The following is a 22,221-nucleotide window of genomic DNA, read 5'->3' as shown; positions in this document are numbered from 1 at the left end:
CCTGATTGGCTTTCTCAACACTCGTGCTCATTGGCTAAAGCTACTGCATATCAACCTAGGCAAATTGTGTTTCCTCTTTCTGGTTATTTGGCTATAACTATTGGTAAAGGACCCCTGACAGTTAAGTCCAGCCGCAGACGACTCTGGGGTTGCGGCACTCATTTTGCCTTACAGGCCGAGGGAGCCGGCGTTTGTCCACAGACAGTATTTCTTGGTCATGTGGCCAGCATGACTAAGCCACTTATGGCGCAACTGAACACCGAAACCAGACCAGCGCACGGAAACGCTGTTTACCTTCCACTGGAGCGGTACCTATTTATCTACTTGCAGTGGCATGCTTTCAAACTGCTAGGTTGGCAGGAGCAGGGACCGAGCAACGGGAGCTCACCCCGTCGCGGGGATTCGAACCGCTGACCTTCTGATCAGCAAACACAAGAGGCTCAGTGGTTTAGACCACAGCGCCACCCGCGTCCCTTTTGATAGAATACAGAGTCTATCTTTTGATAGAATACAGATCATTGAACAAACTTTGTTGCATTACATGTCTTCATTAAATTATCTTTCCATTGATATATAATTTTATGGTATTACCCCCCAAAAAGTGGTTTTATGAGCAATAAAACCTCAGAAATACACTTATTCCAAAAGGTTTCTACTATTTTGACTACTAGTGTATGCATGTGGTTCTCCCTTTCCCCATTTTATCTTCACAGCAACCATTTGAGGTAGGTTAAGACTGGGTTTGCTCAAAGCCACCCACTGAGCTTCATGTCTTGGGGGGGTGTGGGGTGGGCTAGACCCCTGGCCTCCCAACATTTAGGCCAACACTCAAAACGCTGGAGAGATTTTTTAAGAAGTTCTTCTTTAGAAACCAGCAGATAAATCATAGAAAAATGAGGCAACTTTGTCATGTTTTGGTGTAATAAGACAGGGATCTCCCTTTCTTTCCCTGTGTGTGTGTGTTTGTGTTTGTGTACGTACACACACATATAAACTCCAAATTCCCATCAGCCCCCAGTCAACATAAAAGGGGCCTGGGGGTGATAGGAGTTGCAGTCCAGCAATAAATGGAGGGCTGCAATATAAAACCAAGCCTTATGAGGAATGGTTGAAGGAGCTGGGTATGTCTAGCCTGCGGAAGAGGAGACTGAGGGGAGATAGGAGAGCCATCTTCAAATATCTCAAGGGCTGCCACATGGAAGAGGGAGCATGCTTCTTTTCTCCTGCTCTGGAGGGTAGGACTCGAACCAGTGGCTTCAAGTTACAAGAGAGAAGATTCCCGCTAAACATTGGGAAGGACTTTCTAACAGTGAGAGCAGTTTGACAGTGGAATGGTCTCCCTCAAGAGGTTATGGATTCTCCTTCCTTGGTGGCTTTTAAGCAGAGGTCAGATAGCCACCTGTCATGGATGCATTAGCTGAGATTTCTGTATTGCAGGTGGTTGGTCTAGAGGACCCTTGAGGTCCCTTCCAACTCTACAATTCTATGGTGCTATTTTTTTAAAAAAAAAATCAATTGTGTATTATATAAAATACACATATAACTTCATATTTTTTAAAAAATCAGTTTTTATTGGATCTTTTAACAAACAGCAACAGTGATAGGGGTTAAGCCTGCTTGTAGCCCATGCAGTCAATGTCTGCCTCAGTTTGACACTGCAAAAAGACGACGGTAATCCAAGCTTACAGGTGTATTTCTCCAAAAAAGGTAAGTTTTTAAAATAAAAAATATGATTTTATTTTGTTGTTGTTTAGTCGTGTCCGACTCTTCGTGACCCCATGGACCAGAGCATGCCAGGCACTCCTGTCTTCATGATTTTATTAAAACTCATGCAGAGATGGGTGGTCCAACAATACCACAAAATAAAAGAAACTAAACAAAAATGAAGAAAGAGAAAAGAAAAACACCAAAGGAAAGCCAAAAAAATAAAAGAAAAGGGGGAGGGAATAGAAGAGAAGAAAAATTAAAAGGACTTTCTTTATGACAGTTTCTGTGCGCACACATACACCCACCATAGGGAGCCACACTCAAACATTCCCAGCTTTTGCCATCTCCTTTAGCCCATATGCCACCCTTTCTCAACCTGTGGGTCCCCAGATGTTGTTGAACTACAACTCCCATCACCCCTAGCTAGCAAGGCCAGAGCTCAGGGATGATGGGAGTTGTAGCCCAACAACATCTGAGGACCCACAGGTTGAGAACCACTGCTATGCAAGTGGAGTTTTATCTGCCATCCCTTGCAGCGATTGGAGGGGCGGGGACCCCCTTGGTTTTAACAAAGCGGCAACAATCCAGAAAACTACAACGCCCACAACCCTTTGCGCTTTGGAAAGGCGAAAGGAAGACCACCAGCTCCCCGCCGAGCTAGACGTTTCTTGCCTGCTGCCTCCCTGTCGTAAGAAGGGGGTGTGGGGTGGGCGCAGGGGTCGCGCGCGCGGTTTAATGGGTTTTGAAGGAGGCGCGGTGGGCGGCTGGTCTTGCAAGGGGGAGAGAAATGCAACCCGGGCTGCGCGCGTCTGGCAGCGAGAAGTGGTGCATTCCTTTGTTTTCGCTTTGCACGCTTCGTTGCAGAGAGGAGGAAAGGTGCGCTTGCATTTTGGCAGCGGGAGAAGGCGGGGTGTCAAATGAGAGAGGGCGTTTTGGTTACCGATTTAGTCTGCTTTTTCAAAATTCTGGTTTTTCACTACCAATTCCCAAAGTCAGGGTATAATTAAAAGATCTCGGCGGTAAAGGAAAGAATAATAGAATCTTGAGAGTTGGGATCCCAGGGTCATCTAGTCCAACCCCCTGGAATGCAGGAATCTCAGCTGGATTCAGCCTTTGCCATTCTCCAGCGCCTTCCCTTTGGAGCGGCTTTTGAATCCCAGCAATTCTGTGAATGAATGAATTGAATGAATGAATGAATTTTATTATTACGGTCACAGACCAGTTCTGGCTCACTTACAATATCAGGAAAATCATAAAACACAACAGGAATACATTGAATTGCAATTGGGTATAACAGAGACAATTCAGATATAGCGGCAGTTAAAAATATATATTAGTGATCTTGATCACTAAAATATAACCTAAAATTGTCATTTAAAACCTTAATCGTTTTGGTAATTCTGTGTCATTCCCTCGCTTCAGTCTTTGCACGCCAGATGATCTCAAACAGCCTCTCATTTCTTTATTAGATTTCTACCTCAGCTTTCCCCAAGGAGCTCGAGGTGACGGCATATGTGGTTGTCCCTCTACCCCATTTTTATGCTCGCAACAGCCCTGTGAGGTAGACTGTGACTGGCCCAAGGTGGCGAGCTTCATAAATGAGTGGGAATTCGAACGCTGGTCTCCCAGGTCCTAGCGCAGCACTCTAACCACTACACCACATTGCCTCTCGGATACAATCTGTTGCCGAAAATGTATTTTACTGAAATGTTCACCCTTTCGTTTTCCTCTCCCCCCCCCCCTTGTTCCCTCCCTCCCCACGTGCGGAAGGACTTTGCATAGAATGCCAACAAGGAATCAGTCCCTATTGCCCCTTCCTTCTAGGACAAAGAAAAGGGGCGCAGTGGAACTATTTCAGGTAGGAAGTTACCAGGTAACAGCTGGAAGATTTGTTTATTTATTTACTTAATTAGCTTCACAAAATTTATATGCCTCTCAATTGTAATAAAACCTCAAAGCATTTTACAAAAAGAATAAAGCAATAAAATTATCAGTCAAAAAGGTCAAAAACTATTTAAAACATTCAAAAAGTAATAAAAAATCAACCAAACTGCAAGAAACAGATCAAAACACACGTCGAGCATTCTACATGTGTGGATAGGCTTGCCTAAGCAAAAAATATTTTATAGTACAGTACATTGATTATTGCTTTCATTTTATGGATCAATGATCTTGTGAGATAGTAAAATTCATGTTAAATTGCTGTTTTAGGGGTTGTTTTTAAAAGTCTGGAACGGATTTATCCGTTTTGCATTACTTTCTATTGGAAAGCATGCCTTGGTTTTGGAACGCTTTGGTTTTGGAACGGACTTCCAGAATGGATTAAGTTTGAGAACCAAGGTAACACTGTATGTTCTTGTCTCACATCTCAGGGTTCAACAAATGCTAGAAACTTGCTCTTTGCCTCACAACAAAAGTTGAGAATCAGGGAGTTAAGGTTTCGCTGCAGCATGGGGGGGACAAACCTCCCCCCTACCCCACCCCCTTTTGGATGCCCGTGGATATAAACCATTTGATTCTGCATTCTGGGGCTTGTCCTTAGATTCTCTCCTCTGTGGGATGCATGAGAATGTTCCTAGGCAAAATGGTTGTGTCTCTCAATCGAGGGTTCTTTTATTTTCCCTGGGGAGAGGGTCACTGTCACCTCCTGGGAGACTGAAGGAAGGGCTCTTTGTTCTCACAGAGGCCAGTGATCTTTGAGGATGTGGCTGTGTATTTCACAGAGGGCCAAGGGGCTCTGCTGGACCGCAGACAAAGACAGCTGTACAAGAACGTCATGTTGGAGAACTACAAGAACGTCGCTTTGCTGGGTAAGAACGTTTCTTCCTCAACTGCCTAGGACCCTCGTACCTACGGGACCGCCTCTCCCAGTATGCCCCACAGAGAGCCTCAAGGTCCATAAATAGCAAGTCCCTGGCCCTAAGGAAGTTAGATTAGCTTCAACCAGAGCCAGGGCCTTTTCAACACTGGCACCGGCCTGGTGGAACGCTCTGCCTCATGAGACCAGGGCCCTGCAGGATCTGATTTCTTTCCGCAGGGCCTGTAAGACAGAGTTGTTCCGCTTGGCCTTTGGCTTGGAGCCAGTTTGATTCCCTCCCCCTCTTTCTTTTTTCTTTTCCTTTCTCCTCCTGTGATGAGGCTGCATTTTAATATTTTAATGTTTCAATATTTTAATTGTTGTATTTTAATCTTGTTTTTAAGTTGTATTCATTCAACTTGTTTTTATTATTGCCTGTTAGCTGCCCTGAGCCCGGCCTTGGCTGGGGAGGCCGGGGTATAAATAAAAATTATTATTATTATTATTATTATTATTATTAACTGGAGTGAGAACCATTGGATGCTCAAGGGTCCTGCTATGCTTCCCCCCCACCCCACCCTAAGTCCTTTGTGTTTTCAGAAAGATTGAAATCATAAGAATAAAAAATGGAGCGGCAGGAACCAGCCAGCCACCTGAGTTACTTCTTTATTAGCAAGAACATGATGTGCACACATGTGGCTGAGGGTCAGGCCTAATGAGCTCAGCAGGTCATCCCTGGTAGGTCTTGCCCCGTGAATCAGTTTGGTGAGATTGAAAGTCCCCGCCTCCCCACAGTCGTCTTTAAGCTCCTTCATCTCCAGGGTTTTCCCCAAGCAATCTGAGACTGCGCCTGCATGAAGCCAACCTCTCCTCTGCCCTCTTCACGCCTATTCTGGGAGACCAGGGGAACGGGGAGCTTGTCTCAGCAGGAGGGAGAACCCCCCTTGCTTCTTCACCAACCTGACTCCTCTCTCCCTCTTCGCCTTCCTCCTCTCCTGCTTCCACTTCTGCTCCTGAACTTGTCTCTGCCACAGTGTCTCCCAGTTCACTAAGCCCTGTTATGCCTAGTTCCTCCTCCCAGTCTTCTCCCTGTGACCACTCATCACCGTCCTGCCACCACTTTCTGGGCCCTGAGCTTTATTCCCTTAGGGGTTCCCCAGCTGGTTCCTCCTACCATTCCTCTGCGTCAAACCAATTCATAACACAGAATTATTAAAATATAGGTGACCTTCCTTTCGTAGAGTGTCTTTTGGGCTATGTCAGCTAAGCCAGTAAAGGCGGGACCTGGAGAAGGGACTTGGAAGTAGCAATTGCCTGCTGGCAGTCATTGTTTGCCTTTTATTTGTCTTTCCTTAGAAGGATTTCCAGTCTCCAAGCCTGACCTCATTGTCCAGCTGGAACGAGGGGAAGAACCATGGGTGCCAGACCTTTGGGGAGTCACTGGTACCCCATCAGGCCAAGGTAAAAGAAAGAGGCATGTCTTAGATGCCTGTACATTACTGGCAAACCATCTGCAAGCACATAATTATGAATTGCCTGAAAGCATATTTTAAAAAAACAACAACGATGTAAGGGTGATATTAAAATATTTGAATACAAGGGGCTGCCAGCCCTGCTTGCTTCACTGATCAATTCCACCAGCCCCTTTGCCAAGTGCCCTTCGCCCACACCTGACCTATACCCTCCAACATCTCTCCAATGAAAATAGGGACAGTCTATTCAACAACAACAATTGTATTATTTATACTCACAACAACAACAACAACAATTATTGTATTACTATACTCCACCCATCTCACTGGGTTGCCCCAGCCACTCTGGGCAGCTTCCAACATATATAAAAATGTAATAAAACATTAAACATTAAACAAAACTTCCCTAAACAGTCATACCTCATGTTACGTTTGCTTCATGTTACGTTCTTTCAGGGTTATGTCCCGCGGCGACCCAGAAGTACTGGAAAGGGTTACTTCTGGGTTTTGCTGCTTGCGCATGTGCAGAGGCACAAAATGATGTCATGCGCAGAAGCGGCAAATTGCAACCCGCAAGTGCGCAGATGCGCTGCTGTGGGTTGCGCTCTTTTCATGTTGCGAATGGACCTCTGGAATGGATCCTGTTCGCAACCAGAGGTACCACTGTACAGGGCTGCCTTCAGATGGCTCCATACCCTCCCAACATTTCTCTAATGAAAATAGGGATGTCCTAAGGAAAAGTGGGAGGATGCGGGTGCCCCTGTGGGTTAAACCACAGAGCCTAGGACTTGCCGATCAGAAGGTCGGTGGTTAGAATCCCCGCGATGGGGTGAGCTCCCGTTGCTCGGTCCCTGCTCCTGCCAACCTAACAGTTCAAAAGCATGTCAAAGTGCAAGTAGATAAATAGGTACCGCTCCAGCGGGAAGGTAAACGGTGTTTCCATGCGCTGCTCTGGTTTGCCGGAAGCGGCTTAGTCATGCTGGCCACATGACCCCTCATGCAGGCCACATGACGCCGGCCCCTCGGCCAATAAAGCAAGATGAGCGCCTCAACCCCAGAGTCAGTCACAACTGGACCTAACGGTCAGGGGTCCCTTTACCTTTAAGGAAAAGTGGGACATTCTGGGATCAAATCAGAAACTGGGGTGGCTTCTGTAAATCCGGGATTGTCCCTGAAAATAGGGGCCCTTGGAGGATGTGCTGACGAAACCCCTCTCCCTTTACGCCTCACCCACACCTTGACCGATCCCCTCACAACTCGCCTGCCCTTACAGTTCACCCCAGACTTCACCCACTTTTATAGCAAGGGGAGGGGCTTCACAGAGCAGCTTGTTAAACCATGAGGGGAGGGGAAGGAAATCCCCTGGGAACGTCACAACTTTTCATGCTTCTACCAGCACGCATCTTAATATACTTGCCACATGGGGCGGGGTTGGGGTGTACGCACACACCTGTGTGCATATATGTGTATTTGGGTGAGTGTGTATACTGTTTTCTGTGCTCACAGGAGTGAACCCTGTCTGTATTTTATTTTCCCTGAGCAGGTAACTCTACAAGAAAGGAACCTTGCTCAGAGCCTGGGGAACATTTTATGAAAACGTCATGTCTCCCTAGACCTCAGGGAGTCCGCAAAGGAGAGAAACCATTGGTCTGCAAGACAGGTTTCCCTCACAATTCGCAGCTTGTGGGGCATCTGAAGATCCACACAGGAGAGAAGCCGTTTCAGTGCCCGGAGTGTGGGAAATACTTTACTCAGAAATGGACCTTTACGCTGCACCAGAGAGTCCACACAGGAGGGAAATCTTGTCAGTGTTTAGAGTGTGGGAAATGCTTTGCTAATCAAACGGACCTTGTGAGCCACCGTAGAATCCACACAGGAGAGAAGTCCTTCCAGGGCTTGGAGGGTGGGAAAGGCTTTATCCAGCGGTCGCATCTTGACAGTTGCCAGAGAATACACACGGGAGAGAAGCCCTTTAAATGCCCAGAGTGCGGGAAATGCTTCGCTCAAAAAACAAACCTCCTCCTACACCAAAGCACGCACACGGCAAACAAACCTTTCCAGTGCCTAGACTGTGGGAGACATTTTGCTCATCCGTTGCACCTTGACAGTCATCGGAGAATCCACACAGGAAGGAAAAGCTTCAAGTGCCTGGAGTGTAGGAAATGCTTTGCTCACCGAAAAAGCCTTGCGTTACACCAGAGTGTGCATACAGGAGAAAAATCCTTTCAGTGCCTGAAGTGTGGCAAGGCCTTTGCTTATCGCTCGGCCCTTATGAGACACCAGAGAATCCACACAGGAGAAAAACCCTTCCGGTGCTTGGAGTGTAGGAAGTGCTTTGCTCGACAGACAAGCCTCACTCTCCACCAGAGAGTGCACGCAGGAGAAAAACCCTTTCAGTGCACAAAGTGTAGGAAATGCTTTGCTCGCCCAACAGACCTTGGGCTGCACCAGAAAGTGCATGCAGGAGAAAAACCCTTTCCGTGCCTGTCGTGTGGGAAGTGCTTTGCTTATCAGTCAGTTCTTAGCAGACATCAGAGAAGCCACACGGGAGAGAAACCCTTCTGGTGCTTGGAGTGCGGGAAAGGCTTCGCCCGACAAGCAAACCTTGTGGCTCACAAACGGGTCCACACAGGGGAGAAACCTTTCCAGTGCTTGGAGTGCGGGAAATGCTTTGCTCGACAGACAAACCTTGCAAGACACCAGAGAATCCACACGGGAGATAAACCCTTTCAAGAGTTGGAGTGTGGGAAATGCTTTGCTCAACAGGCAAAGCTTGTGGATCCCCAGAGAGCACGTGTAGGAGAGAGACCTTTTCAGTGCCCAGAGTGCGGGAAAATCTTTGCGTATCTTTCAGTCCTTATGAGACACCAGAGAATGCACACAGGAGAGAAACCCTTTAAATGTATCAAGTGCGGGAAATGCTTTGCTCGGCGGACAAACCTTGCAGATCACCAGAGAATCCACACAGGAGAGAAACCTTTTCAATGCTTGGAGTGTGGGAAATGCTTTGCTCGACAAACTAACCTTGCCAGACACCAGAGAACCCACAGAGGTGAGAACTTATTAATCCTCAGTATTTGGGAAATGTCTTACAGCATACCCAAATGTTTCAAAAACATGGAGTGGATGTGTGAGAGAGAAATCTGTTATTGGTCTGAGGTACTTGAAACACAATCCTTTCTGAATTGAGCTGTTTCTGCAAACATTCTCCTCTACCACCCAGTTAAGGATGATGAAACTACAAAGGCAATGGTAGGCCTAAGCTATTTTTGGATGACTTTCCCCAAGGAATTCTGGGAGCTGTAGTTTGTTAAGGGTGTTGAGCGTTGTTAGGAGGCTCCTCTATTCCCCTCTCGGCCACAATTCCCAGAGTTCCCTGTGAAGAGGGACTGACTGTTAAGCCACTCTGAGAATTGTAGCTCTGTGAGGGGAATTGGGGGTGCGGAGGTCCTTCTCAATGTTCAATGTTCTGAGGGTGTTTAGCATGCACAGGACACCAGGATGTTGTGGGTTGTTGCACGTGCGACGCCATAACATCTTGGCAGGTCTTCTTAATCATTTACAGAAGTTGGTGCCTCTGGGCTGCAGCAACCCAGTCAGATGGGTGGGATACAAATATTATAACAACAACCACCAGCACCTTGAACAATAGATGCCAGCAATTGACATCTGGTGACAGAGGTTTCATTTCTTTCTCCCTTGTTTTGATTTCAGTAATTTGCAATCTGTTTCTCATTGCAGCCCATGACTCGAGGAAGAAGCACTCCAGCGCTAAGCGTGAAAAGCCGTTTGCTAGGAGCTAAGCCTGGCAAGGCCTCATGGGAGCCACACGGGAAAGAGAACCCTGGGACTGACGTGTGTGACAAAAGGCTGGGCCTTCTTCATAAATAGAGAATCCATGCGAATGGGAAAGCCCTACAAGTGGCGCAAGCGTTGCAGAAGACTACAGCTGGAGAAATTCCTTCTGAGATTACAAAACCCAAGGCTGAGAAGAAGTTTGCATTGTTCCTTACATACAGCAGGTGTATGTTATTATAGTCTTAAGAGTGTTAAAGGTGTTTTGGTGGACTTCCTTAAGCTACGCTGTTATACATTGCCTTGGTAACTTCTGGTTTTAATAGTGATATAGAAATGATTTTAATAAATTAGGGCTGGCATTTGTCTGGATTTTCCTGGACATTACCGGGATTTCCAAGGCGGAATTGAAGCTCAACAATTTGGGGTGTCCTCGTTTTTTTACTTTTTGAAATATGGCAACCCTAAATAAATTCATCGTGCTCTCAGTGTATTGTGTGAAGATGGCTTTGTGAGGGTAATTGAAGTTGCCCATAACTGCAACACTTCCTTCTTTGGGTGCCACATGAATTTCATTTTGCTCAGGGCAACAACAACATGTCCTCCTAGCGGTGCAGCAATAAAATTTCTAGTACATTTGCAAAGCTAAGCAGGGTCTGGTATGGTTTCAAACTGAATGAAGGATTTTGTGTTGAGGTGGGGTTTTTTTTGCGTTGCAAAAGTCCCTTCAAAATCTGTGATTCTATAAATTATGTTTGGAACCGTAAATGAACTTCATTAAACATTTTTGTTGTTGTTGTTAATTTGAACCCTGGCTTTGACTGATCTTTTACCTAGCCTGTGGATAGCTTCTTTCCCGTTGGATCACACAACAAACTTTTAGGGCAGGGATGGTGTCCCTGGTTGGCTACCAGTTGTTCTTGCAATCCCATCAGCCCCAATCAGCATGGCCAGTGGCGAGGGATGATGGGAACATTCATTCATTTATTTAAACAACTTCTGTTCTACTTATTTATCATAATCTCTAAGAGGTTTAAAAGTAAAGTCCAGTCATGAACGACTCTGGGGTTGCGGCGCTCATCTCGCTTTACTGGCTGAGGGAGCCAACGTTTGTCCGCAGACAGTTTTTCCGGGTCATGTGGCCAGCATGACTAAGCTGCTTCTGGCGAAATCAGAGCAGCACATGGAAACGCTGTTTACCTTCCCGCCAGAGTGGTACCTATTTATCTACTTGCACTTTGACATGCTTTCGAACTGCTAGGTTGGCAGGAGCAGGGACCGAGTAATGGGAGCTCACCCTGTCGCGGGGATTCGAACCGCCAACCTTCTGATCGGCAAGTCCTAGGCTCTGTGGTTTACAGCACAGCGCCACCTGCGTCTCTAAGAGGTTTACCTAACCACAAATATAAAAATAAGTTAAAACTTTAAAACCAGACATAAGTTAAAATACGTGCTGGAATAAAAAATAAAATAAAAAGTCCTCAATAGGCACCAGAAGTTCAACAGAGTTGTGTCCACACATTTAATTCAGATCTAAATTAACAGGAAGGGTGTTTCATAAAATTGAGCTCACAATCCTGAGCGCATGGCTTCTGTGAGCATCCAAAAACCTCAATGAGCAGGTAAGGGAGCTGATACTTGACCCAAATTGATAAGGGCCTTGTAGATCAATAGAAGAACTTCGAACCTGGCTCGGCAGCATGTTGGTGGTCATTGCAGACTTCTGAACGTCAGAGTGATGTGCCAGCAAGACTCTACCTCCATCAACGGTCTAGCCACAGTGTTTTCCACCAGTGACACCTCCTAACCAGGCACAAAAGTAGCCCCATACAGCAGACACTGCAATAATTGAATACCAAGGTTACTAGCCGACCCTCCAGGTGTCCCTATTTTCCAAGGACATCCTTGATTTTGAGAAGCCATAACGGTTTCTGATTTGATCCCAGAATGTCCCATTTTTCCTTAGGTTGTCCCTGTTTTCATTGGAGAAATGTTGAAGGGTATGGGGCAATCTGACCCCCGAGCCGTCTGAAGGCAGCCCTGTACAGAGGTTTTTTTAAAAAATGTTTAATGTTTTATTATGTTTTTTATATACGTTGGAAGCTGCCCAGAGTGGCTGGAGCAACACAGTAAGATGTGCGGGGTATAAATAGCAAAATTATCATTTATGGAATGGGACGTCCTCATTTTCATCGGAGAAATGTTGGAGGTTTTGTACTAGCTCTTGGTCCTAGCAAGACCTGGAAGGCTAAAGGTTCCCCATCCCTGTCTTAAGGAGAGGTAAACCACAGGTATGGCTCCTTTCCTGTGAGAAACCAGGTGACTTCCTAATAGTACTTCCCTCCTCAGTTTCATTCCTGCAGTTCTGAGCTGCCTCCTGCTTGAGCGTCTGGGAGCATAAGGCGGTGGTAGTGATTCTACTTTTCAGTCAGAATATGGTTATTCACCTTGGTATTTGATGGTCAAAAGATGATGTGCTTGGCAACCTTGAAATTATTCGTTATGAGGGCATGCAGGGGTTTTTTAATCTTAATGTGTCCAGGTTTTTAATTTTTTTAAAAAAATGTTTAAAATACATTTTGTATATACTGTATTTTTCCACGTATAAGACGCCCCCATATATAAGATGCCCCCTATTTTGGGGGACTCAAAATTAAGAAAATGCACTATGCGCTATCCGTGTATAAGACAACCCCTTATTTTAAACTTCACAAATTTAGGAAAAAATATAGTCTTATACAGTGGTACCTCTGGATGCGAATGGGATCCGTTCCGGAGCCCCGTTCGCATCATGAGCAGAATGCAACTCGCATCTGTGTGTGCGCGGGTCGCGATTCGCCGTGTCTGCGCATGCGTGTGACGTCATTCTGAGCGTGTGTGCATGCGCGAGCGGCAAAACCCAGAAGGAACATGTTCCGTTACTTCCGGGTCACCGTGGGACGCATCCTGAAAAGATTTAATCTAAAGCATCTTTAACCCGAGGTATGACTGTACACGAAAAAATACGGTAATTTTTTAAAAAAAGTTTTGGTGTTTGCTGCCCTGGGCTCCTTTGGGAGGAAGGGCAGAATAGATATTTAAGAAAATAAATAACAGATATGCACCCAGCTGGTTCTTTTTCACCAAACAGATGAGAGGTTTGTATTCTGCAATATATAACAATATCTATTATACTACACTGAAATGTTAAAATGTTCCTTTGATTGTCCTTGAATTTTGCCACCACCTTTGCCAACCTCTCCTGCCATCCTCTCTTGGAGAACCTCTGCTCCAAAGGCGTCCCAACCTTGCTATCCCAAGGACTCATTGTCGACCCCTCTCACAGCGCACAGTCCACTGCTGGCATTTCTGGGGCACACGCAAGTGTTTAGCATTATAGACTCATAATCCTATTACTTTTTACAAAAACACCCCTGAATAAGCATAAACACAGAACTCCCATGGACTGTGGCATTCTGGTTCGTAGCATATACGGTATATGGGTAAGTTAACATAACAAGAGCTGAGAAGAGTGAGGAGGTTCCGAAGCAGCGACGATGGAGCCGGGTGGGCAAGCAGCGGAAGCAGCTCCAGCGTGGTGACGCCCGAGGGGCTGTGGGGCTGGATCTGGGGCGCCTACCGCTTTGCCACAGATGGCAGTGACGTTCGCAGGAACCTCATAGTTAACCTGGGTCTCTTTGCAGTGGGAGTTTGGGTAGCTAGAAACTTAACAGACATCGATTTGATGGCACCACAGCCTCCTACATAGCAGAAACGATGTGAATGAAGTAGATCTGTGTGAAGTCTGAGTTTCCCTCTTGCTTTATGACCAAATGAATTGGTTCATCACTGCGTTGATTTTCATGGGATGTTATCTGCAATGCAGCTTCTATTAAATCAATTGGAGGCATCAGCATCGTGAGTGAAGGACTAGAGAAACCACAGAGGCTACAATTTACCTGAACATTTCTTTTTATCATGTTCACTTTACTTGCTTGGGAGCACTATTGAGTCCAATTAATGTACAGTGGTACCTCGGGTTAAGTATTTAATTCGTTCCGGAGGTCCGTACTTAATCTGAAACTGTTCTTAACCTGAAGCACCACTTTAGCTAGTGGGGCCTCCTGCTGCCACCGCGCCGCCAGAGCCCGATTTCTGTTCTTATCCTGAAGCAAAGTTCTTAACCTGAAGCACTATTTCTGGGTTAGCAGAGTGTGTAACCTGAAGTGTATGTAACCCGAGGTACCACTGTAGTACCTTCTGTTCTATTTTTGCCAGAAAATATAAGTTATTTTGCAGATGGACTCAACTTCTGTTCCAAGAGTTTAACAGATTCTGAAGTGTGAAATAAAGACATGCCAGTGAAAAAAACAAAAACAAAAAAATAACAAGAGGTAGCGAGGGTCGGAAGCAAAATAATCTGCTTACTGAGAAGTGGAGCACGTTGGTTATCTATCACAGCAACAGCTGAAGGAAAGATGCAGCCCTTGGCGGTTTGTTGTAAAGTGCATTATTCCAGAAGGAAGGGATGCTTTGTCTATGGTTGCCATCAATTTTGACTTTAATTCATTTTTATAATGTTTTTATAATGTTGCACTATTTTAGTGTTGTTAGCCGCCCTGAGCCCGGCTTCGGCTGGGGAGGGCGGGATATAAATAAAATTTATTATTATTATTATTAGAATTTAACATGCTGTATCCACCGCTTAAATATAAAGAAAGCAAATGATAAGCATGGGTGAATAAAAAAATATATGTGGCAATGACCAGGATGACAGTCTTTCCCAACCTGGTGCCCTCAGGCTAGTTTGGAGGACGCATCCCAACTGGCCCCAAGGCATCTCTTTTCAAAACCTCCTTCCAGCCTCCCTCATCCATGCGCTCAAACAGCCGATTGGTGAGGGCTTCGCCTTGCCCATCTTCTGGCTTGGCTTCAACCACATGATGGGAAGCGGAAAGAAAAGGAAAACCCGCCTTTGGAAGCGGGAGGAGGGGTGGAAATAGCAACCCACAAAACCCAGCACAACAATAAGGGGGAGCTGAGCGAGGCTTCTTTGCGTTCCTCCAGCCACCCGCTCCTAAAAAAAGCTCCATTTGCGCCCTCGTTCAATCCACAAACTGCTTTGCCGGGCGCGCGCGCACGCCGGAGCTCCCTTAATTCGGATTAGTGGCCCCCGTCTGGACGCTTTTGCAGGGCTGCTTGCCTCCCTTTGCGGGCTCCGCATTCCGAGCACGCAGCCGCGGTTCTTTCAAATGAATGCATGTGCGCACTACCTGGACGGCGGCGAGGATGGAGCCCGGTGCGTGCGCGCGCGGCGGAGATTCGTGTTAACTGATTGACGCGGGGTAGAAAGTACGTGTGACAGTCAAGAGTGTCAACGAGCTGCTGGTCGAGGAGAAGAAGAAATCTGGCCAAGAGGGGCGATCTTAAGGGCTGCTGTCTGAACAGGTAAGAAGAAAGGGTTCTAAGAGCGATGGAGTGGCGCCAGGTGCGATTCCCGGCATCTCCAGGTGAGGCTGCCGGGAGAGACACCTGCCTAAAACCTTGGCGTGCTGCTTCCAGCCCGTGTCGATTGGACCAATGATCTGATTCACTATAAGGCACATTCCTATGCCCTTGCATTTAAGAGATGCGTAGAGCTGATAATTTTCCACAGGTGTAGCTTGCTAAAGGTGCAAGTCCCGTCCCCCACCATGTAGTTATATTAAAGGCAGATGGGCAACAAAGTTCAAAGCAGCAGAAATTTATTGCAGAAGGCATATATAAGTGTCTAGGTGCAACCTAGCTTTGTAAATAAGGCTACAAAAGTTGTTGTTGTTTAGTCGTGTCCAACTCTTCTTGACCCCCTGGACCTGAGCACGCCAGGCACTCCTGTCTTCCACTGCCTCCCGCAGTTTGGTCAAACTCATGCTGGTAGCTTCAAGAACACTGTCCAACCATCTCGTCCTCTGTCGTCCCTTTCTCCTTGTGCCCTCCATCTTTCCCAACATCAGGGTCTTTTCCAGGGAGTCTTCTCTTCTCATGAGGTAGCCAAAGTATTGGAGCCTCAGCTTCAGGATCTGTCCTTCCAGTGAGCACTCAGGGCTGATTTCCTTCAGCATGGATAGGTTTGATCTTCTTGCAGTCCATGGGACTCTCAAGAGTCTCCTCCAGCACCAGAATTCAAAAGCATCAATTCTTCGGCGATCAGCCTTCTTTATGGTCCAGCTCTCACTTCCATACGTCACTACTGGGAAAACCATAGCTTTAACTATACGGACCTTTGTTGGCAAGGTGATGTCTGCTTTTTAAGATCAAAAGTTACCTGCCTTAAAAAAACAAAAACAAAAAACTAGCCTGTTATGAGGCTAACATTCTGTGTTTCTATGCCAGCTGCAATAGAAAAGGGAGTGGACCTTCCTTCATGTAAATTATGTACTGATAAGACTGTGGTGCTGGATTGCAATTATTTGTTAGGGTTTTTTTAAATTGGGGGCTGCGTTGAAAGGACCTTGGGGCCTGAAAAGCAACGTAAATATCTGTTAAATAAAACAATGCATACTGTGGCACAGTCCTAAGCCTACTCACTACAATTGAATTCAGTGGGGCTTACTCCCAGGTAAATGGGGTTCCTATTGCAGCCGCAGCCTCTTTACAGGATAATTATATATTTTAAAAGCCTTCTACTAAAGAGATTGGAGAAGGAGGGATACAGTTGAGGGCTGGCTTCCCTTCTCTGCCAACCCACTGCCTCTCATGCTTGAAATTCCTGCTCTGGTATTAACATTAGCAAAACAACAACAAACCTGTGGTTTTGTGAAAAATACTCAATAAACACACAAGACTTAACCGGCTGTGCTTTTGAATAAATAAGATATATTATTCATTGTATCAAATTGTAGATTTCAATGGAAGTCTCATAAAGTTCAATGAAAAAAGCAGACAACCCAGTGGATCAGTTCATTCTCTAGTCAGTTCATGCCTAAGGTCCATACATGTATAAGTGTCTGTTCCACCTGTCTGTTCATAGAGTCCAATAATCCACATGAATGGTTGTTACAGTTCCACAGAATCCTTTTGCAGAGTCGATAAGACAAGGATTTCCGGAATATTAGCCTTGTTTCGCCATCCTATGCTTCATCAGTAGAACAGGCTCTAGGTAATGCAAATAAATACAATATCGCAATCTCACACATTTTTACAGCAAAATTGATATAAAAAACCATAAACAACTTTACATACCATATGTAATATTACAGGATAGCGGATCTTATAGCAGCTAAAAGCTTGCAAAGAACCCCTTCTATCCATTTTTTCCACACATTAAGCTCAAATGTGCCTCAGCAGGTTGGTGATTTTAACATCAGTAAAAATCAAGATGTTGATCAAGATGCTTAGTGCTGTCCCTTGTGGTTTAAATCAAGACAAAGGATTTTTTAAACATTACACAGCATGTGTTAAGCACCTTACTAATGCCAGCATGGGCTATCTGTGACTGTTCCTTGCAGATGGCTCCCTGGGCTTCTAAGACAACTTTATCAGATATATGAAGTGTCCCCCTGTCTGGTTAGGGTGCTGCATATACCCTAAATACAGAGAGAGGAAAGGAAAAACAAAACCCTGTTTTGAGTGCGGAGGTAAAGTGTTGGCTGGTGCAGTTTTAACCTGGCCAGTGCAGACTCCATGCTCAAACCCACCCAGAACATTTCCCCAGATGGGCTAATACATATTATATTTTAACTTTGTTTTTCTCCACGTGGGTGATGTGACTGCCCTTTCCAGGGGAGCAAGTCAGTTTGCTGGATTCATATCCAAGAGCTGTGTCAGGAGACACCATGCAGGCCGATGACGGTGGTGACGCCATCTTGTTGGGTAAGGATGCGTTTGATAGAGCCCCTGGCTTTCTTTATAATATTTGTCATCAGCTGCATGCTTGCTTGTGGTGCGTGTGGGTTTTCTGCTTGTATGTTTTTGTCCTTATGGTGTTTGCTTTTAAAACATTCAAATAGCTCGTGTAAACGAGCCCACAAAAGTTACTAGCCTGCCATTTATTTCATTTTCTGCTATCCTGTTTGAGAGATGGCGAAGGGCTCCATCCCTCCAGACTTAAAAAGAGCGTTGCTGGATCAGGCCAGAGGCCTTCCATTTGTCCATTATCCTGATCTCACAGTAGCCACCCAGATGCCTCTATGAAGCCCTCAAGCAAGACCTGAATCTCTGCACTTAGCTACATTAGTAAAGAAACACTGATTTGAATGCACTATAAACATGCAACACCAGATGGCGCCAGAGAGCAGTTAATTTTAAAATGCGATTTTCCATAGAGATATTTTTCTTTTGTTATAACGATCTAATTTCTGACATTTATAGGTTTGTTTTCCTGTGTCTAAATCCACCCCCCATCCCCTCCCCTCTCTCTCACACACACAGCTTCATGCTGCATTTCTGTGCCAGGCAAGGAAGTGGGGAAAGGGGCTTCCTCTCTCTGGTTTCCTGCTTGGCTACTATCCTGGGTGAAGAGGGTCATCTAGTCCAACCCCCTGCAATGCAGGAATCTCAACTAAAACATCCATGACAGGTGTCTCCATCCAACCTCTGCTTAAAAACCTCCAAGGAAGGAGAATCCACCACCTCCTGAGGCTGTTCCACAGTCAAACAGCTCTAAAACCAAAAAAACAGTAAAGCTGTAGCATAAAAAATGAATTCAGGGAACTCTGGCAAATAAAAGCAGGTTTTGAGGAGTCAGTTGGGGAAAACAGGCTACTGACGGTGGCTGCTTCATGTCTAGCACAGGAAAGGGCATTCCACAGTCCTGGGGTAATAGCGAAAAATGCCCATTTTTGGGTCACCGCCCTATGATATTCTGTAGGGTGTGGTGCCACAGATAAAATGCCCAGATGATTGGAGTGGTCTTACAGGTCTAGGCAGGGGCCTGCAGAGGGCGGAGGAGAGGTTGGCTGCATGCAGGCGCAGTCTCTGATTGCTTGGGGAAAACTCTGGAGAGGAGGAGACTTAGCTGTGGGGAGATGGGGGGGGGGGTTCAGTCTCGGCAACAGATCCATGGGGGCAAGACCTACCAGGGATGGACTGCTGTGCTCACTAGGCCTGATGCACTGCCTGGTCTGTGCAGATCACTTTCTTACTAATACAGTCATACCTCTTGTTACGTTTGCTTCAGGTTAAATCTTTTCAGGTTGTGTCCCACAGCAACCGGAAGTACCGGAAAGGCTTACTTCCAGGTTTTGCCGCTCGCGCATGCGCAGACGCTCAAAATGACGTCACGCGGGTTGCGTTCTGCTCATGTTGCGAACGGGGCTCCGGAACGGATCCCGTTTGCAACCAGAGATACCACTGTAAAGAGTTAACGCCGAACTTGCAGGGTGTGATTTTACTGCCCACTTGCTCCTGACACTTGACGGCCCATTTCTCTGTTCCAGGCAGCGAGGAGCGCGGAAAGATCTACCCGGGAGAGACCCCGCGCTACTGCCCCCTCTACGCCAAAAGCTTTGGCGGCACGCCGAGCCGCGAGAGGCCTGTCGCGGGTGACAAACGCTACAAGTGCTCTGAGTGCGGGAAGGGCTTCAAGAAGCGGTCGGCCCTCCTGACTCACGACCGGACGCACACCGGGGAGAAGCCCTACGGCTGCGCCGAGTGCGGGAACAGCTTCAGCAACAAGTCCAGCCTGACGCGGCACAAGAGGAAGCACACGGGCGAGAAGCCCTTCAGCTGCCCCGACTGCGGCAAGAGCTTCAGCCAGAGCTCCAGCCTCATCCGCCACCTGAGGAACCACACGGGGCTCCGGCCCTACCGCTGCTCGGCGTGCGGCAAGAGCTTCAAGCAAAGCTCCAGCCTCCTGGTCCACAGAAGGACTCACACGGGGGAAACCCCCTACAGCTGCTCGGTCTGCGGCAAGCGCTTCTCGCAGAGCTCCAACCTGGTGAAGCACGAGAGGATCCACACCGGAGAGAAGCCCTACGGCTGCGCCGAGTGCGGCAACACCTTCAGCAACAAGTCCAGCCTCACCAGGCACAAGAGGAACCACACGGGGCAGAAGCCCTACAAGTGCCCCCAGTGCGGGAAGCGCTTCAAGCAGAGCTCGGGCCTACTCAAGCACGAGCGAGCCCATGCGAGGAAGAGCCTCGCAAAACTCCCGGAGCCCACCAAGCGCTTGGACGCCATGAGAGCCCACGTCGGCGAGGCCTTGTGAAAAAGCCTTGCTCCGTTGAGGAAAGGTCGAAAGGCATGAAGCTCGTTGGCGTTGAAACCGTACGAACTCAGAAATTGTGGGGCTGCGGCCCTTCTGGAGTTCCTGGGCTGCAACGTCTGCCATCTCCGACTCTTTGGGGGTGGAAGAAGTTGGAGTTCAGCAACTTTTAGGAAAGTCATAGGTTTCCCCACGTCTAATACCGCACGTGTTTGGTTCAGGGCATGCGCAACTCTGGACCCTGACGCCTAGCTAGATACTAGTCAAAAGTCCACTGCTCTCACAGTCCACACAAGGCTGACAAAATGGCCGCCACTGTTGACAAGCTGTGGTTGGTTGGTTGGTGTGTGTCGCAGGCCCGGCGGCAAGGTTTTCTGATGTTTAGCTCTCTTTGTACACGGGAGGATTCCCTCCTGGGAGAAAACTTTTAAAACGAGGCAACTGCTCCTTACTCAACAGAGAATTTCCCAAGGAGAACCTGGAGAAGGGAGGCAGGAACCTGTTGCTGGAACCATCAGGCGATTTGAACCAGAGAATCATCAGTTTCCTGGTCCAGTAAAGGATTTTGTTATCTTCTATGTTCTTAGAGTAGCCTTGTAAATAAAAACCACAGAAGTTACCTCAGGACTGGCCAAACCGTTAGGCAGCGTGAGGCAGCTGCCTCAGGCAACTAATTTTGGGTGTCATGAAAGTGTAGCAAATGGTTTTATGTTGTTGTCTTTTTACCCCCAGCCTTTGGTTTTACGCACCGTGACCTGAGAGGGTGCCATTTGTTCCACCCTAAGCAGCCAAAATGGCTCAGGCTGGACCTGATATGCCTACTTAAAAGCAAGTAGACTGCAATTCCGTGCTGGTCGTGGAGGAGGGAAGTGCAATAATAAGAAACTTAGGTTTCTTCCCTCCTCCATGGTCAACATAGAAACCTAAGTTTCTTATTATTGCACCAAAGTGGACTAGCGGAGAAGGTATGAATCGCTCTGTTCCTTTCTGTGGAGCAATCTGTCCCTTCTCCAGTTTGCTTGTTTGCCTGCGTGGAATTCCTGTTCGCCTGTGGCGACCAGGTAAGCTCTTAAACACAAGGCTGCATCAGATGGAGTTGATCACTGCCATGTTAAAAGTATTTTTAGTTGCCTCGGTTAGAAACGCTAGCAGACATCTTTGTTTATACACGTAAAGAATATTATTTGGTAAACAAAAAAGTCCTCCTCTGTTTATAGCAAATGGGAGACCTAAATTAACGCACACACTGGTATTTTCTTTCTATTTGTTTAAACACATTTAAGGTGGCAGTCCTATGCACATTTAACTTTCCACCCTCGGGACTTGCTCATGAGTAAGCGTGCATCGACTCGGGCCTTTCAAGTCTATTTATTAATCACGGTATCACACCCTTTTCAAAATTCTAGTGCTAGCCTTAATTTTTAAGCCTGAACGTTAATTTTTCTGAGTAACCTTATCACTCTGTTGTTGTATCCGATGCCTCAGTAGATAAGAGGCTTTAATTTGGGTGTGGACGTTCTGGCTTCATGTCCTGCCCATATGTAGCCTTCCTGTCTTGTCCAAGTTAGCCTCACTTAACCCATTTGGAAAATGGGAATAGCCCCCCCCCGAGCCCACCTCACAGGGTTGTTGTGGGGCTGAACATAAATAAAGACTGTACACCCTTCACTCCTGCGAGTTTTCTTTACTTTTCCTCCAGCCCCTAGCATGCAATAATGGCAGCAGCTTTTTAGATAAATATCGAGGTTTGCGGTCTGGTTCAAGCTACTTCTCTTTGCTCGGTCTGATCCGCTTCCCATATCCCTTGACCGAAGCAAAGCCAGAGCTCCTTGCTTGAGTTGCATACGGAGCCAAGCCTGCCCAAGCAGAGATCTGAAACTAAAAAATTGAGCAATTGCAGCTGGAAAATTGCACCCTTTTTGGAAATGCAACGCTTCTTCAGGTGCATTGCTTTTAGGCACCCTCCTTTGTACCCAGACCAGGCACCCAGATGAGGCTGAAAATGGCCAGAATACCCTTACTCTGCCTCTGCAAATAGCCTCCACCTCTGCTCACTTTCTCGACCCAGAAAGGCACTTAATGAGTTAAGGGAACAGAGCGCTGCAACTGTTCGCAGTCCTAGACAAGTTGTAGTGAGGGAAAAGAGGACTGCCAGCTACATTTCCCCCTGTCACGCCCCCTCCTGGCAAAGTGGGGCAATGACAGCAGGGGGGGAAAGCAATTTAAGAAGGATACAGTGGTACCTCAGGATAAGTACTTAATTCGTTCCGGAGATCCGTTCTTAACCT

The 22,221-nt window shown here is 46.7% G+C and overlaps 3 protein-coding genes across 6 annotated transcripts in view; all 3 read left to right on the top strand.

The window, feature by feature from the left end:
• Positions 1–43: 43 nt before the first annotated feature.
• LOC308470043 (uncharacterized protein) lies at positions 44–21,601 on the top strand. Of its 3 annotated transcripts, none has more exons than XM_080993276.1 (4): positions 44–2,583; positions 3,478–3,565; positions 17,512–17,601; positions 19,167–21,601. In XM_080993276.1, the coding sequence occupies exons 3-4, from the start codon at positions 17,565–17,567 to the stop codon at positions 19,934–19,936; spliced, it is 807 nt and encodes a 268-aa protein (XP_080849402.1). In that variant the 5' UTR covers positions 44–2,583; positions 3,478–3,565; positions 17,512–17,564; the 3' UTR covers positions 19,937–21,601. The 3 variants fall into 3 exon arrangements, with proteins under 3 accessions (XP_080849402.1, XP_080849401.1, XP_080849400.1); XM_080993275.1 differs by having other exon boundaries at positions 3,478–3,580; XM_080993274.1 differs by lacking the exons at positions 44–2,583; positions 3,478–3,565 and adding an exon at positions 14,505–15,198.
• LOC308469643 (uncharacterized protein) lies at positions 3,658–10,580 on the top strand. 2 transcript variants are annotated; one of them, XM_080992393.1, is made up of 5 exons: positions 3,658–4,047; positions 4,391–4,517; positions 5,861–5,965; positions 7,520–9,028; positions 9,718–10,580. In XM_080992393.1, the coding sequence occupies exons 2-5, from the start codon at positions 4,484–4,486 to the stop codon at positions 9,777–9,779; spliced, it is 1,710 nt and encodes a 569-aa protein (XP_080848519.1). In that variant the 5' UTR covers positions 3,658–4,047; positions 4,391–4,483; the 3' UTR covers positions 9,780–10,580. The 2 variants fall into 2 exon arrangements, with proteins under 2 accessions (XP_080848519.1, XP_080848518.1); XM_080992392.1 differs by having other exon boundaries at positions 3,658–4,517.
• LOC308470041 (E3 ubiquitin-protein ligase TRIM17-like) overlaps positions 13,803–22,221 on the top strand; it is a 122,544-nt gene continuing 114,125 nt past the window's right edge. The window contains exon 1 of the mRNA XM_080993272.1: positions 13,803–13,953. The gene's annotated coding sequence lies outside the window, so the exon portion shown is untranslated. The remainder of the gene's footprint in view (positions 13,954–22,221) is intronic.

This window comes from Podarcis pityusensis, assembly GCF_964106645.2.
Source record: "Podarcis pityusensis genome assembly, chromosome: 2".
Classification (NCBI taxonomy): domain Eukaryota; kingdom Metazoa; phylum Chordata; class Lepidosauria; order Squamata; family Lacertidae; genus Podarcis; species Podarcis pityusensis.
The sequence above is the reverse complement of the archived record's forward strand: the minus strand, read 5'-3'. Positions and strand labels throughout refer to the sequence as shown.

Bases quoted from the DNA above. Each gene is read 5' to 3' on its own strand.
- LOC308469643 (XM_080992393.1), top strand. From the start codon at position 4,484: ATGTTGGAGAACTACAAGAACGTCGCTTTGCTGG. The intron at 5,966-7,519 runs GTAAAAGAAAGA...TTCCCTGAGCAG, and splicing joins TGGTACCCCATCAGGCCAAG to GTAACTCTACAAGAAAGGAA. The intron at 9,029-9,717 runs GTGAGAACTTAT...TTCTCATTGCAG, and splicing joins ACACCAGAGAACCCACAGAG to CCCATGACTCGAGGAAGAAG.
- LOC308470043 (XM_080993276.1), top strand. From the start codon at position 17,565: ATGCAGGCCGATGACGGTGGTGACGCCATCTTGTTGG. The intron at 17,602-19,166 runs GTAAGGATGCGT...TCTCTGTTCCAG, and splicing joins TGGTGACGCCATCTTGTTGG to GCAGCGAGGAGCGCGGAAAG.